The sequence below is a fragment of the Nyctereutes procyonoides genome, unplaced genomic scaffold (assembly GCF_905146905.1).
Source record: "Nyctereutes procyonoides isolate TBG_1078 unplaced genomic scaffold, NYPRO_anot_genome, whole genome shotgun sequence".
Taxonomy (NCBI): domain Eukaryota; kingdom Metazoa; phylum Chordata; class Mammalia; order Carnivora; family Canidae; genus Nyctereutes; species Nyctereutes procyonoides.
This window is the reverse complement of record NW_026575125.1, coordinates 142,224-155,001: the sequence shown is the minus strand read 5'-3', so window position 1 is coordinate 155,001 and position 12,778 is coordinate 142,224. Positions and strand designations below refer to the sequence as shown.

The following is a 12,778-nucleotide window of genomic DNA, read 5'->3' as shown; positions in this document are numbered from 1 at the left end:
CAGGATCCTCCACAACTGTCACGACGACGCGGCCAAGTTCCTGCACCTGCTCATGAATCCCGGCTGCAACTACCTGGTGCAAGAGGACTTCGTCCCCTTCCTACAGGTAGGCCCTGCGTCCCCCCGCACGCTCCTCCCCTCCTCTAGGCCCGGCCTTCTGTCTACACTGCACGCTGCCTGGGACTTAGCCTCCCTTCCCTTGGGGAACTGCCTGCGACAGAGATGGCTCAGGGGCCAGAAGCTTTAGGGGTGTGTGGGGGGTGACCTCATTGTCCCCCGCAGTGCAGGGGTGTGTGGGGGAAGTCCCGGTGTGCCCCCCACAAAGCAGGGGTGTGGGGGGATGACCTTTTGTGCTCCCGCGGTGCAGGATGCGAGAGGGAGAACCCAGTGTGCCCCCCCATGGTGCAGGGGTGTGTGGGGGAGGTCCTGGTGTGCTCCCTGCGGTGCAGGGTGTCAGGGGACAGCCTCGTGTGCTCCCCACAGTGCAGGATGTGAGATGGAGGACCCAGTGTGCCCCTCCATGGTGCAGGGGTGTGAGTGGGGGACCGTGAGCAACTGCAGCATTTGGGCCGCGGAGACTCGGGGCGCAGCCCCACTGTGTTGGTGCAGTGTAGGGGCAGGGCTCCGTGTTCTAGAACGGCCCGTGCTCCCCCAGACCCAGTCAGGCCGTGGTCGCAGGTGGCAGAGCGGTAGCTGAGGGTGCAGGGCGGTGTTCCCCGATCTTCTGTGCAGCCCATGCGACCTCCTGGGTCACGTGACCGTGCCTCGTAAAGCGAGGGTATTTGAACCCTCCACGGGGGCATCTGCGTGGGTCCTCAGCGTGTTCATACGCGTGGAGTCAGTTAATGGTCCAAGACCGTGACGGGGCTTGCAATAAGCCGCCCCGAGCCGCCGCCGCATGAGCCTGAGGGGCACAGACTCGTAGCCTTGGGGTCGTCGTTCGCCCACCGCCACGTGGTTGGGGCGTCGGTGCTCGGCAGCCCTGGCGTGTACACTGTGCAGGGCTTGGCGGCGGATACGGTGCTCGTGCCTGGCGGGCTCTGCGTGTGCGCAGCAACGTCTTGTGTTTGTGTGCAGGACGTGGTGAACACGCACCCGGGCTTAGCCTTCCTGAAGGAGGCGTCGGAGTTCCACTCTCGCTACATCACCACGGTGAGTCCATGTGCACAGCCTCCGCCACACCCAGCTCCCGGCCCCAGCGCGCGTGCCAACGAGGACCCGGGTCCTGCCCCAGCGCATGTGCCAACGAAGACCCGGGCCTAGGCCCCAGTGCATATGCCGATGAGGACCCAGGACCTGGCCCCAGTGCGCGTGCCAACAGGGACCCGGGCCTAGGCCCCAGTGCATATGCCGATGAGGACCCAGGTCCAGGCCCCAGTGAGCATGTAGACAAGGACCCAAGTCCAGACCCCAGCGCGTGTGCCAATGAGGACCAGGGCCTGGCCCCAGCGCGTGTGCAGACAGGGACCCGGGTCCAGGCCCCAGTGCACGTACCAACAAGGACCCGAGTCCTGCCTCAGAGTCTGAATGAGGACCCGGGTCCAGGCCCCAGCGCGCGTGTGAACAAGGACCCAGATCCAGGCCCCAGTGCGCGTGCAGACCAGGACCCGTGTCCTGCCCCAGCACGTGTGCGACTGCGGACCCGGGTCCTGCCCCAGTGTGCGTGTGATCGAGTTGGGCGTTCTTGCGTGAGGTCAGCGCAGCTGGGTCCTTCACCCGCCGTGAGGACTCCCGCCTCCGGGAGCTGTCCCCGGCCCCCGCCTGCTGAGGCGTATCTGTGCGTGCCCTGGTCCCCCTGGGCGGTGCAGGCCCCTCGGGGGCAGATAAGCGGCCCCCTGGGTCCCCTGGCCGCCTCCCCGTGGTCCGGGGCGCCGTCATCGTCACCGCGCTGCTGGGCCTGTGCGGAGGGGGCCCCACGTCCCCCGGGTCCAGGCGCCCTGCTCACGGCCTTCCTCCCGCAGGTCATACAGAGGATTTTCTACACCGTCAACAGGTCCTGGTCGGGGAGGATCACGTGCGCGGAGCTCCGGAGGAGCACGTTCCTGCAGGTAGCGGCCAGCGGGGCCCGCACCTCCCTGCCCCTGCGGCGCACACCGCCCTCCGTCGTCCGCTCCGTCCCGCACCCTCCTCTCTCTTCCATCCGCGATCCTCCTGCCCCTCCACCGTCTACCCGCCCACCCGTGCTCCAGCCTCCTCCTTCATCCACTTGCTCTGCACCCTCCTCCGTCCCTCCTCCACCCCCCACCCTGGACCACCTGTCCTCCACCCTCTACCCACCCATCTCTTCTCCATCCTCTATCCGTCCCTCCTCATTCTCCATCCTCCACCCTCCTCCCCTCCACCCCCCACTCTCCCCCTCCCTCCCTCCATCCCCTCCCTCCATCCTCCACCCTCCTCCCTCCCCCCACCCTCCTCCCTCCCCCTCCATCTCCTCCCTCCATCCCCACTCTCTCCCCATCCATCCCCCCCCCTCCCTCCACCCCTCACTCTCCTCCCTCACCTCCACTCCCTCCCTCCCCTTCACCCTCCTCCCTGCCCCCTCCATCCTCCACCCTGTACTCCATCCCCCTCCTCCCTCCATCCTCCCCCTCCTCCTCCACCCTCTCCCCCTCCCTCCTCCCCCACTCCCTCCCTCCTCCCCCCTCCCCCCCCCCCTCCTCCCCCCCCCCCCTCCCCCTCCCCTCCCCCCCCCTCCCTCCTCCCTCCATCCTCTACCCTCCTCTCTCCATCTCCCCCTCCATCCTCCCCCTTCTCCCTCCTCCTCCACCTCCTCCCTCCTCCCCCCTCCTCCCCCTCCTCCACCCTCCTCCCTCCATCCTCCCCCTCCTCCCTCCTCCCTCCTCCCCTCCATCCTCCACCCTCCTCCCTCCCCCTCTCCCCATCCATCCTTCTCCCTCCATTTCCACCCTCTTCCCTCCATCCTCCACCCTCCTCCCTCCATCCTCCACCCTCCTCCTTCTATCCTCCACCCTCCTCTCCATCCTCCTCCCTCCACCCTCCTCCCTCCTCTCTCCATCCTTCACCCTCCTCCCTCTGTCTTCCACTCCGTCTTCTACCTTTCTCCATCTGTTCCCTGTCTCTTCTCCATCTTGTATTCTCCGCGTCTTCTACCCACCTACCCACCCATTGACCCTCCGCCATGCACCATCCACGCAGGGGAAATGACCCACGGGCACTGGGAGCAGGGTGTCCTCTTCACTCAGGTCCCGTGGACATGTGGGCATTAGCGAGGGGGGTGTTGACCTGCCACAAAAGGAGGCCCCGCTGTGACAGCAGTGACTGCGGGCTGTCTCATGGTGCCAGCAGCAGCCAGGCAGTCTCCGGCACGACCCTGAGCTTGGCACGCGCCTGGCCTGGGTGCTGTGCTCCAGACGCTCAGGCCTGTCTACGCCAGTTTGGGGCCCCCACCGTCGTAGTGTGAGACGCCTCGGGGGGCCGCACGCACAGAGGCCCCGCTGCTCTGGAAGGTGCGGCAGTTCTGCGGCTGTGTTTTGGCAGAACGTGGCGCTCTTGGAAGAGGAAGCAGACATCAACCAGCTGACGGAGTACTTCTCCTACGAGCACTTCTACGTCATCTACTGCAAGTTCTGGGAGCTGGACACGGACCACGACCTCCTCATCGATTCCCAGGACCTGGCCCGGCACAACGACCACGGTGAGCGTGCGGCCCATGGGATGAGGGGACAAGGGGATGCAGGTGCTGGCCCTCGGGGCCCTGCTGTGTCCGCTGCCATGGCGTGGTCACCTGCGTGAGATGACCATGTGCGTGACGGCGCAGGGCACACACGAGCCAGGGACACACGCGGGACATGTGGATATGGACAGTCACCTAGGGGGGCTGTGCAGGCGGTGGCTGAGGTCGTTGGAACAAGTGACCACAAACTGGGACCCTCCAGCGATCGGATTCGTCTTCCCCAAGCTCTGGGGACCTGAGTCTGAGGTCCAGGGGGGACATGCTCCCTCCAGAGGCTCCGGGGAGGGGCCCTACCGCCTCTTCCAGCGTCGGTGGCCTCAGGCGTCCCCGGGCTGGTGGCCGCATCCCTCCCGTCTCCGTCCTCACGGGGCGCCTCCCCTGTGTCTGTGGCTCCTCCTCTGTCTCTTGCGAGGACCCGTCGCTGGACGCAGGGCCACCTGGTCCAGGCGAGCCCAGCTCAGATCCTCACGTTGTCCCACCTGCAGTGCTCTACTTACATTTGAGGTCCTGCGTCCCGGTACCAGGAGTGCGGGTGCAGACGTGTTCTGGGGCACGCGGTCCAGCCTGCTGCAGCACCCAGCCATCCTGTGGCGGGAGACCAGTCTTCAGGGTGGGATGAACCGGGAGATGTGCAAAGGGACTTTGTCTTCCTCTCCCCGTCTGGCGGGTGCTGCGCTGGGTAGGGCCGAACCGTGTCCCCCAAAATTCATTTGTTGGGGCCACGTTCCCCAGACTCCAGGACGGGACTGTAAGTGGAAGCGTGGGGCTTAGAGGTGATGACGGGCACACAACGTCCGTAGCGGGGCCCCGAGGTCAGGACCGGGTGTTAGACGAGGGCGTTAGGACACAGGCATGCACAGACGGACGCGCATGTGAGGACGCGGGGACGAGACGGCCGCCCGCCTGGGAGACAGGCCTCGGGGTCGCCAGCCGCGGCCCCTCGTGGAGCTCAGACTCCCCACCCCCGGGGATGGGACCGGGAGCGGGACTGGGCGGGGGTGTGTCACCTGCCCCGTCGGTGGCGCTCTGTGACCCACGCCCACGCTCGCTGGTGCGGTGTTTGTCACCTGGCGGGTGTGACTTGAAGGCATTTGGATTCCATCACCACGTGTGCGTGTCGGGCAGCGGAGCGTCTGCAGGTGTGCACGTGGGCGTGTCCCGCTCTTGACAGCGCGCTGCGTCGGGCCCCCGGGCGGCCGCCCACTCTCGTCCTCTGACGTGGGCTCAGGGGCCCCGCGTCCCCCTGCGCTCACCGCCCACCCTGTGTCCGCAGCCGTCTCCACCAAGATGATCGAGAGGATATTCTCCGGGGCCGTGACGAGGTACGTGCCGCCGTCCTTGCCGCTCGGTGCTTCCCGGCGCGGTGCCTCAGTCCGGCCCTAGCTCAGTCACCCCCCGGGGGCTCGTCAGGCGTTGACAGGGAGAGCCGGGGTCACGCGAGGTCATCGTGCAGGACATTTGTCATGGGAGGTCACTGGTAAGGGGCACACATGCCGCGGGGACGCCCACGCTCCTGCCTGTGAGATCGTTAGGAGGACACGCTCTGTCACGGGAGGTCATCAGAAAGGGCAGACGCCGCTGTCGCGTGGGTGGGGCCTGGGAGGCCGTGAGCGTGAGAGGCCGCGAGGGCTGTGGCGGAGGCCCGGGAGCCACCCCGCCTGGCTGCCGCACTCGCGCTCTCGCTCTCCACGTCGACGGCAGGGGCAGGAAGGTGCAGAAGGAGGGAAAGATCAGCTACGCCGACTTCGTGTGGTTTCTGCTCTCCGAGGAAGACAAGAGAACTCCAACCAGGTAGGGACTCGGCGGCCGCGCGGCGCGACGCTTGGCGGGGGCGGGCGGGCGTGCGCGGGGTCCTGCGGCGCCGCCCCAGCACGTGTCCCCGGGCCCGCCGCGCTGCAGCATCGAGTACTGGTTCCGCTGCATGGACCTGGACGGGGACGGGGCGCTGTCCATGTTCGAGCTCGAGTACTTCTACGAGGAGCAGTGCCGCCGGCTGGACAGCATGGCCATCGAGGCCCTGCCCTTCGAGGACTGCCTGTGCCAGATGCTGGACCTGGTGAAGCCGCAGAGCGACGGTGAGGCCCCGTGAGCGCGCCGTGGGGCACCCGTGGGGGGCGGCCCCGTGGGCGGTGTCCCCGCGAGGCGACACGTTGTCTAGGTGATTCCTCGGCGTTGTTGCGACGCCTGCCGGGGCGTGGCGAGGTTTCCCGGTGGGAGGGGCACAGCTGGGAGGGGATTCCCCCAGATGGGACGCCCCCCGTGTGAGGAGGCACATTGTGTGAGGCGATTGCCCCACCGCCGTGAGCTGTGCTGCCCCCTGTGAGGGGGTGGCCCCTGAGGGAGGAGACACGTCGTATGAGGGGATTCCTCGCCGTGACCTATGATGCAGTTCCACGTTGAGGGGACTCCTCTCTCCACTGCGTGACCTGTGCTGTCCCCGTGTGAAGGGATGCCCCCCCGTGTGAGGGGACACATTGTGTGACGTGATTACCCGCCATGAGCTGTGCTGTCCCCGTGTGAAGGGATGCCCCCCCGTGTGAGGGAACACATTGTGTGAGGTGATTCCCCGCCATGAGCTGTGCTGTCCCCGTGTGAAGGGATGTCCCCCCCCCCCATGTCAGGAGACACATTGTGTGAGGTGATTGCCCCTGTGACGTGTGGTGACCCCCATGAGGGGATGCCCCCCCGTGTGAGGGGACACATTGTGTGAGGTGATTGCCCCCGTGAGGTGTGGTGACCCCCCTTTGTGAGGGAGAAGCCACTCTGAGGGGACGTCCCCCTGGGATATTGCCTCAGGCTGTGTGAGGGAAGGTCCGCTCTGTGAGGTGTGAGGGGATGCTCCCCATGTGCCATGTCCCCCTGTGGTACCCCCCTGTGTAGGAGACACCCCGTGTGACGGGATGTTCTTCCTGGGACGTGGATGCCCCGAGCGACGGCACGTTTCTCTCGAGTGAGAGGAGATGGCCTCCCGGGTGATGCTCCGTGTGTGAGCAACAGCTGTGTGAAGGGCGCCCCGGGGGAGTGGCATCCCCACTCTGAGCTGGTGATGAGGGTGAGCGGGCCTTGGGGAGGCCTGGTCCCGACCTTGCCGCAAGACGCCACCCAGGGTGGGTGAGGAGGTGCCGTCCTCTGTGACGCGAGCGCCCTCGTCCCCCGGGGGTGGTGACGGCTGAGTGTGGACCCCACACAGTGCGGCCCAGCCGGCCACCCCCCCGTGCCCCCTCCGCCTCGCCCGTGGGAGGATCCTGCCCTGTGGGGTGAGCACACGTGTCCTTCCAGGGTCAGGGGTGTCCCTGACGCCACGTCCCTCCGCCCGTGCTCCAATTCCCCCGCTCACAGACATGGAGCAGGAGCTCCTGCTGTGGGCGCACATCCCCACCCGGGGACCTCCTGACACCCCTCAGCTGAGGAGCCTGCGGCCGGGGCGCAGCCAGCAGGGGTCGGAGGAGGGCGCTCCCAGGGCAGCGGGACAGGAGGCTGCCCCCGCGGGACGCCTGGATGCGGACGGTTGCCGTGGGGAACCGGGTCTGGGGCGCTGACGGTCCCTGTGCTGGCCCCGGGCCATGCCCCGTGGCGCCCCACAGTGTGTGCGTGGGCTCCCCTGCGGCCGCAGTGTCTGTTCCCGCGCGCCGGGCGCTAGTGTGCCGCGACCCACCCGCGTGTCCGCCCCGCCGCGGCCGTCGGTGGCGCGGTCTGTTGGGCCGGGTGCCCACCAAGCGCAGTAGCGGGCCGATTCTCAAGGCCCCTCAGGACGGGCGCTCGCGTCCCCACCCCCCCACCCCCGCGTGACTATGTGGCGGTTCTCGCCCCGTAGGAAAGATCACTCTGCGCGACCTGAAGAGGTGTAAGCTCGCCAACGTGTTCTTCGACACCTTCTTCAACATCGAGAAATACCTCGACCACGAGCAGAAGGAACAGGTCTCCCTGCTGAGGGTGAGTGTGGCCGGGGGCTCGGGGTGCCCGCCGCGGCTGCGCCGCGTGACGCGCGTGTCTCATGCAGGACAGTGAGAGCGAAGGCCCGGAGCTGTCCGACTGGGAGAAGTACGCCGCCGAGGAGTATGACATCCTGGTGGCCGAGGAGGCGGCGGCCGAGCCGTGGGAGGACGGGTGAGTGGGCACGGGTCGCAGGCGTGGCGGGAGGGCGGGGGTGGTACGCGGGCGGCACGTGGGCGGCGGTGCCTGCGACTCCCACAGCCTCGGCCACAGGCGGGACCCGGGGGCTGCTCACGCGCCTCCCGGCCGTGCATCCATAGGACAAGGCAGGGCGGGCACGTGGGCCCTGAACCCTGAGGGGAACCCGGGGCAGCCGCAGGAGGGCTTGTCCCCGGGGTCAGGGGCCAGGTGCTGAGCGCAGCCAGCACCCTGCACCCCAGCCGCGCCCGCCCCGGCGCCAGCCTCCACCCCTTTCCTGGACGCAGGCCCGGCAGTGCCACGCAGCTCTGCCCCGACAGTGACCTGTGGGCACCCACCAGGAGGCCTGGGTGATCCCTCCCCGGCCCCACAGCCGCCCTGCAGGGTGTGTGCGCCGTGCCGTGCCCCGCCCCGTGTCCTGCCCGGCCCCCTGCTCTCTTGACCCTTGGGTTGCCTGGAACTCTGGGGTCTGTCCGGCCACACACACGCGACGGCCTCTGGTCACACGCATGCTCCCCATTCCCATCAGGGGCCCTCACCCACCCACTGCAGGCACCCGAGGGCCCCCAGCACCGGATCAGGGTCATGCGGGGTCAGGCAAGTCTCCTGTGTGGTCGTGGGCAGCAGTGGAGCTTGTAGGGTGGGGGCCTCAAGTCCACGGGCTCCTGGTCTGCTGGGCCCGGGGGCGGGGTGCGCACGGGGCTGTCCTGGGGGGCCGACCCCAGCCCCGAGGGTCCCTGTGAGGCCGGGCATGCCCAGCCCCCCTCATCCCGCACCCCAGCTCCTGGCGGTGCTCGGTGCTGCTCCTCCGGCTCGTGCTTCCCCGACGCCGTGGCGTGCAGCCGGCCGCCCTCCCACGGGCCCTGCCAGCGCCGGGCATCGGTGGACACTCGGGGGCCGCACGGCCAGACGTTTGCCTGCCACCTCGTGGACCGGCCCTCCCGGGGGCCTCACGCTCCCAAGGGCCCCGCGGTGTCGCGGTTCTTGGCTTCCCCATTACGCGTGGGCGTCACTTTCATGGCAGCGTCGCCTCTGAGAGGCTTGTCCCGTTGATGCCGCGTGCTGCCCTCTCAGGCTGTGGCCCTGGTGTCCTCGTGTCAGACGCCGCATCGCCCAGAGCTGCAGGCCGCCGCGTGGGTGGCTCAGGGCCGTGGCCCTTCCTGCCGGCGTGGTTGTGGTGCACCTCCTCCGGTGGAGGGATCACGGGGACCGGGCGCGGGTTAGCAGGGACGTGCTGTGCGCCCCAGGCCCCCACGTCCCGAGGGCAGAGCAGCCGCTGTGCGGGTGTCTCCGCGGTGCCCTCCGGCCGAGGCGTCAGGGCGAGCCTGCCCGCCTTCTCCCTCACAGGCCTGCGGCCACGGGGTTTCGCGTGCACGCGCGTCGGGGGAGCCACTGGTGATTTCCCCGAACGGGCCCGCGGGCCGGGTGCAGGGTCTCTGGGGCCGTCAGAGCCTCGGCACCCCGACCCCGGCTGGTGGCCGTGGGGTGACCACGAGCCCGTGCTGGGCCTGTCCTCATCACCACTCCGGGGTTGCATGCTGCCGGCGTTCCTCGGTCACGGGCATCGGTGCATCGGCCGCACGGCAGATCCCTGTGCCCGTGTGATCCTCAAACTGCGCGTGGAGCGCCTCACTGGCTGCCTGCCGCGTGAGTGTGCCGAGCTGGCGGGCGTCCCCAGGACGCATCTCCACGTCCTGCGGCCTTGGCCGCTTCCGCCAGGTTTAGTGGCCTCCAGTGCGTGGCTCTGGGTGTCCTGTCCCCCCAGCGCTTCCTGATATTTGCTGCCGGCAGGGCAGTTAGTCGCGGCCTGCGGTGGGCGGCGGGCGGCCGAGTGGCCACGGGTGTGCTGGGCGTGGTGGCCACACGCAACCTCACGCGCCCGGCTCCGTGTGCTGCGTGCAGCCCTCCGTGTGCACGACGTGCTGCCCGTCCCTGTGGGCAGAAGTCGGCCCCGGTGACACGTCAGCGCGTTCCCACCTGGGGCTGGGTGCAAGTGCACCGCGCGACGCAGGGGACAGGGGCTGTGCCCCGGGGTGCTCAGGACCGCGTCCTTGCAGGTACGAACCCGAGCTCAGCCCCGTGGAGCAGAAGCTGAGCTCCCTGAGGTCTCCGCTGGCCCAGAGGCCCTTCTTCGAGGCGCCGTCCGCCCTGGGCGCCGTGGACCTGTACGAGTACGCGTGTGAGGACGACGACCTGCCGCCCTCGTGACGGCGCCTCCAGGACGGGCGGGCGCCTGCTGCGTGCACAGCGGCGTGTGTCCCATCGGGACTTCCATGGGACGTGATTTGTGCCGGACGACAGGTGGTTCTTTCTTCCTGGAAGCCGGTCAGGTGGCCGTCGAGCGTTGTCCCTGCCCGTCCAGGGGGCCCACGTCCATGCAAGGACCCCCGACGGGCAGGACACACGCGGCCCCCGCAGACTCACCGGCCCGGCCACGTCCGTCCACGTGGAGGGCAGCCCGGCCCCGCGCCTGGAGCTCGCCCGCCGCGTGCTGACCTGTGGGTGTGGGGCGGCCCCGTGTTCTCACGAGGTGGGTCCGGAACATTCCAGGAGGTGTCCGTCCACAGCAGTGTCTGGGGCGCTGCCCCAGCCACCGCCCTCCACGCGGGGCCTGCCAGGGAGCACCCCTCGCGTGTACTCACATGTTTGTGTACATGTACAAAACGTGTAAAGTCAACTTTTATTTGGTGTGTATAGCGGTTTAAAAATGTTTTACGAGATCACGTTTGTATTTTCAAATAAAGAGTTTAAGGACTTTGTGACGGGCTCGGCTTGCCCGGCCCTCGACGCGGACACGGCACACACAGGTCACACAGCAGGCGGCGGCGCTGCTGGGGCGGACGGCAGTGTCAGCACGGGAGACCCCGTCCACGCCGCAGCCCCGGCCCTGCGGCCCGCCGTGCCCTCAGGGAGGCCCTCCCCACAACCCCTAGCGGTCCCGCCTCCACCAGGGGCCACGCTCGCCCACAGCGGCTCCCGAGGCCCAGCGGGCACAGGGACGCGTACCACGGGCACACGTGTTTGCCTCCGCCCCCGGCGGGGTCCTCCCCGCACACCGACCTCTCCCTCCCCGTGCACACGGGCACGTCGTTCTCCCTCCCTGTGCACACGGGCACGTCATCCTCCCCACGGCAGGGGCTCGGGTATGGCATTGACACGGGGTCTACACGGCGGGGTGCCCGCCCCCCACCTGTCGGGGGAGGGTGTCCTGCGAGCGTCCAGACTGCGCCTGGTCAGGAACCGAGGGAGCGGCCCCTCCCACCCCGGCCCTGCCGCTGGCCCCCAGCGCCGGACGCCCCTATGCACCCAACGGGGGCCCAGCTGTGAGGAGCAGCAGAGCCGCAGCTTGGAGGCCAGCACCGTGCTCAGGGCAGCGCCAAGCTGGTTCTGGAACCTTCCAGGCGCGCGCAGCAATAGCCAGCGAGGACGTTGCAGGCAGGTAGGCACCTGGTGGGCAGGGGGGCGGGTGCGCGGGCACCATGGGGGGCCCCAGGCCGCGGCCACGGGGTTGCTCCCCACACACGGGTTCGCATGTGCAGCTGCGGACATCAGAGGTCACCGGCCTCCCCTGAAGACCACAGGGCCCCGGTCGGCTGTCCCTGGAGGCCGCTGGCTCCCGGTCCCCAGGACCAGGTGGCTGTGGTTGACACGAGGCGGCGGCCGACGGAGAACTCGCGACCCCCGATGTGAGGAGTCCCACCGGGGCCTGCATCCTCTTCAGTCCAACGCCCCCTGGGGACGCAGAGGACAGCCCTCAGGACCGGACAGGGACGGACAGGTGGAGGACCGTGCTGGAGGACCGAGCGCTCCGGCCCAGGCCTGTTCCTAGTTGGCGGGGGCCGGGGACCTCCACCTGCCAGGGCCCTGGAGCGCCAGAGCAAGGCTTGGGGTGCGGCCTCCCCTGCACCCTGACCCCCAGGACCCCCAGGCCTGGCACACTGAACCCCCTGATACTCCCGCGGCCCCCTGGGTTGGGTCACTGACCCCCTCCTGCACCCCCGCGTCCAAGGGCCCCCAGGGCCAACACACAAACCACCCCCCACAGCCCCAGGAGCCTCCGTACCAGTCTCAGAGCCACCCAGACCCACGGCTCTTGGAGGCGTGACTAGAGGGCAGCCAGGCAGGAGGCAGCAGACATGCCGAGGACCCCAGGGCACCCCAAGCCCAGTGTCTGAAGCCCAGCAGGCCAGGGCACGGGGACCACCCCTTGCCAGCCTGCGGCCCCTAGGACCCTGCGTGGGCCTGGAGCACACACTGGGTCGGCTCAGGGCCTGGCCCCCCCATCCCCCCACCCGGGAGCCTCAGATCGTCCATGCGGCAGACACCTGGTGAGCCCTCCGACCAGAACCCAAGTCCCCTGCGAACGTGTGCAGGGACCTGCTCCCACCCACCCTGGGCGCGGAGGCCACAGTGTCACCCAGGACCCCAGGTGGGACGTCCCTCTGAGCACCCTGGGTGGCCGCGTGGGGCGCGGACGTGGGGCTGCCTCTCCTGCCTGCGCCCCACGCGGCCACCGCCCAGGGGCCCAGCGGCACCAACCTCCTGGACAGAGATGCCCTCCACGTCCACGTCCTCGTTGGAGGAGTTCTCAGAGTCCTCGGATGACAGGAAGTCCACATCAAAGATGTCCCTGCCAGAGACCAGGGGTGGCCCGTTTCCAGGGAGACCAAGGCAGTGCCCCAGGGGACTGTGCCGTGGACGGACGTGTGTGGATGGCCGCGGGAAGGCCGGACAGGGAGACACGTGGACAAGGCACGGTCCCCAGGACGTGGGCCCCCGCGGCAGCTCTAACCCGGTCACGTCCCAGTGTTGGTGGCGCTACAGGCAGCGTGGACGGTGCTGTGCAGCAGGGGGACGCGGGAGGAGCAGCGTGCACCCCTGCCTCCCGCCCCTGACAGCCCCGTCCCTGCTGCACACCCGGGCGGGCCCCCGTCGGGCCAGCGTCCCGTTGCA

At 68.9% G+C, this 12,778-nt stretch overlaps 2 protein-coding genes across 6 annotated transcripts in view; one reads left to right on the top strand and one right to left on the bottom strand.

Annotated features, from left to right (window-relative positions):
- PPP2R3B (protein phosphatase 2 regulatory subunit B''beta) overlaps positions 1-10,584 on the top strand; it is a 38,888-nt gene extending 28,304 nt beyond the window's left edge. For both annotated transcript variants that reach the window (XM_055338576.1, XM_055338575.1), the window contains 10 exons: positions 4-106; positions 1,078-1,152; positions 1,962-2,048; positions 3,499-3,655; positions 4,968-5,016; positions 5,396-5,485; positions 5,594-5,769; positions 7,509-7,627; positions 7,695-7,801; positions 9,883-10,584. In XM_055338576.1, coding sequence (XP_055194551.1) covers positions 4-106; positions 1,078-1,152; positions 1,962-2,048; positions 3,499-3,655; positions 4,968-5,016; positions 5,396-5,485; positions 5,594-5,769; positions 7,509-7,627; positions 7,695-7,801; positions 9,883-10,033 — 1,114 coding nt within the window. In that variant the 3' untranslated portion in view covers positions 10,034-10,584. The remainder of the gene's footprint in view (positions 1-3; positions 107-1,077; positions 1,153-1,961; positions 2,049-3,498; positions 3,656-4,967; positions 5,017-5,395; positions 5,486-5,593; positions 5,770-7,508; positions 7,628-7,694; positions 7,802-9,882) is intronic.
- Positions 10,585-11,447: 863 nt separating this feature from the next.
- The window catches only part of LOC129518438 (cohesin subunit SA-2-like), a 45,876-nt gene continuing 44,545 nt past the window's right edge, over positions 11,448-12,778 (bottom strand). For all 4 annotated transcript variants that reach the window (XM_055338572.1, XM_055338571.1, XM_055338570.1 and 1 more), the window contains exons 32-33: positions 12,365-12,455; positions 11,448-11,557 (exon numbers count right to left, since the gene is read on the bottom strand). In XM_055338572.1, coding sequence (XP_055194547.1) covers positions 11,543-11,557; positions 12,365-12,455 — 106 coding nt within the window. In that variant the 3' untranslated portion in view covers positions 11,448-11,542. The remainder of the gene's footprint in view (positions 11,558-12,364; positions 12,456-12,778) is intronic.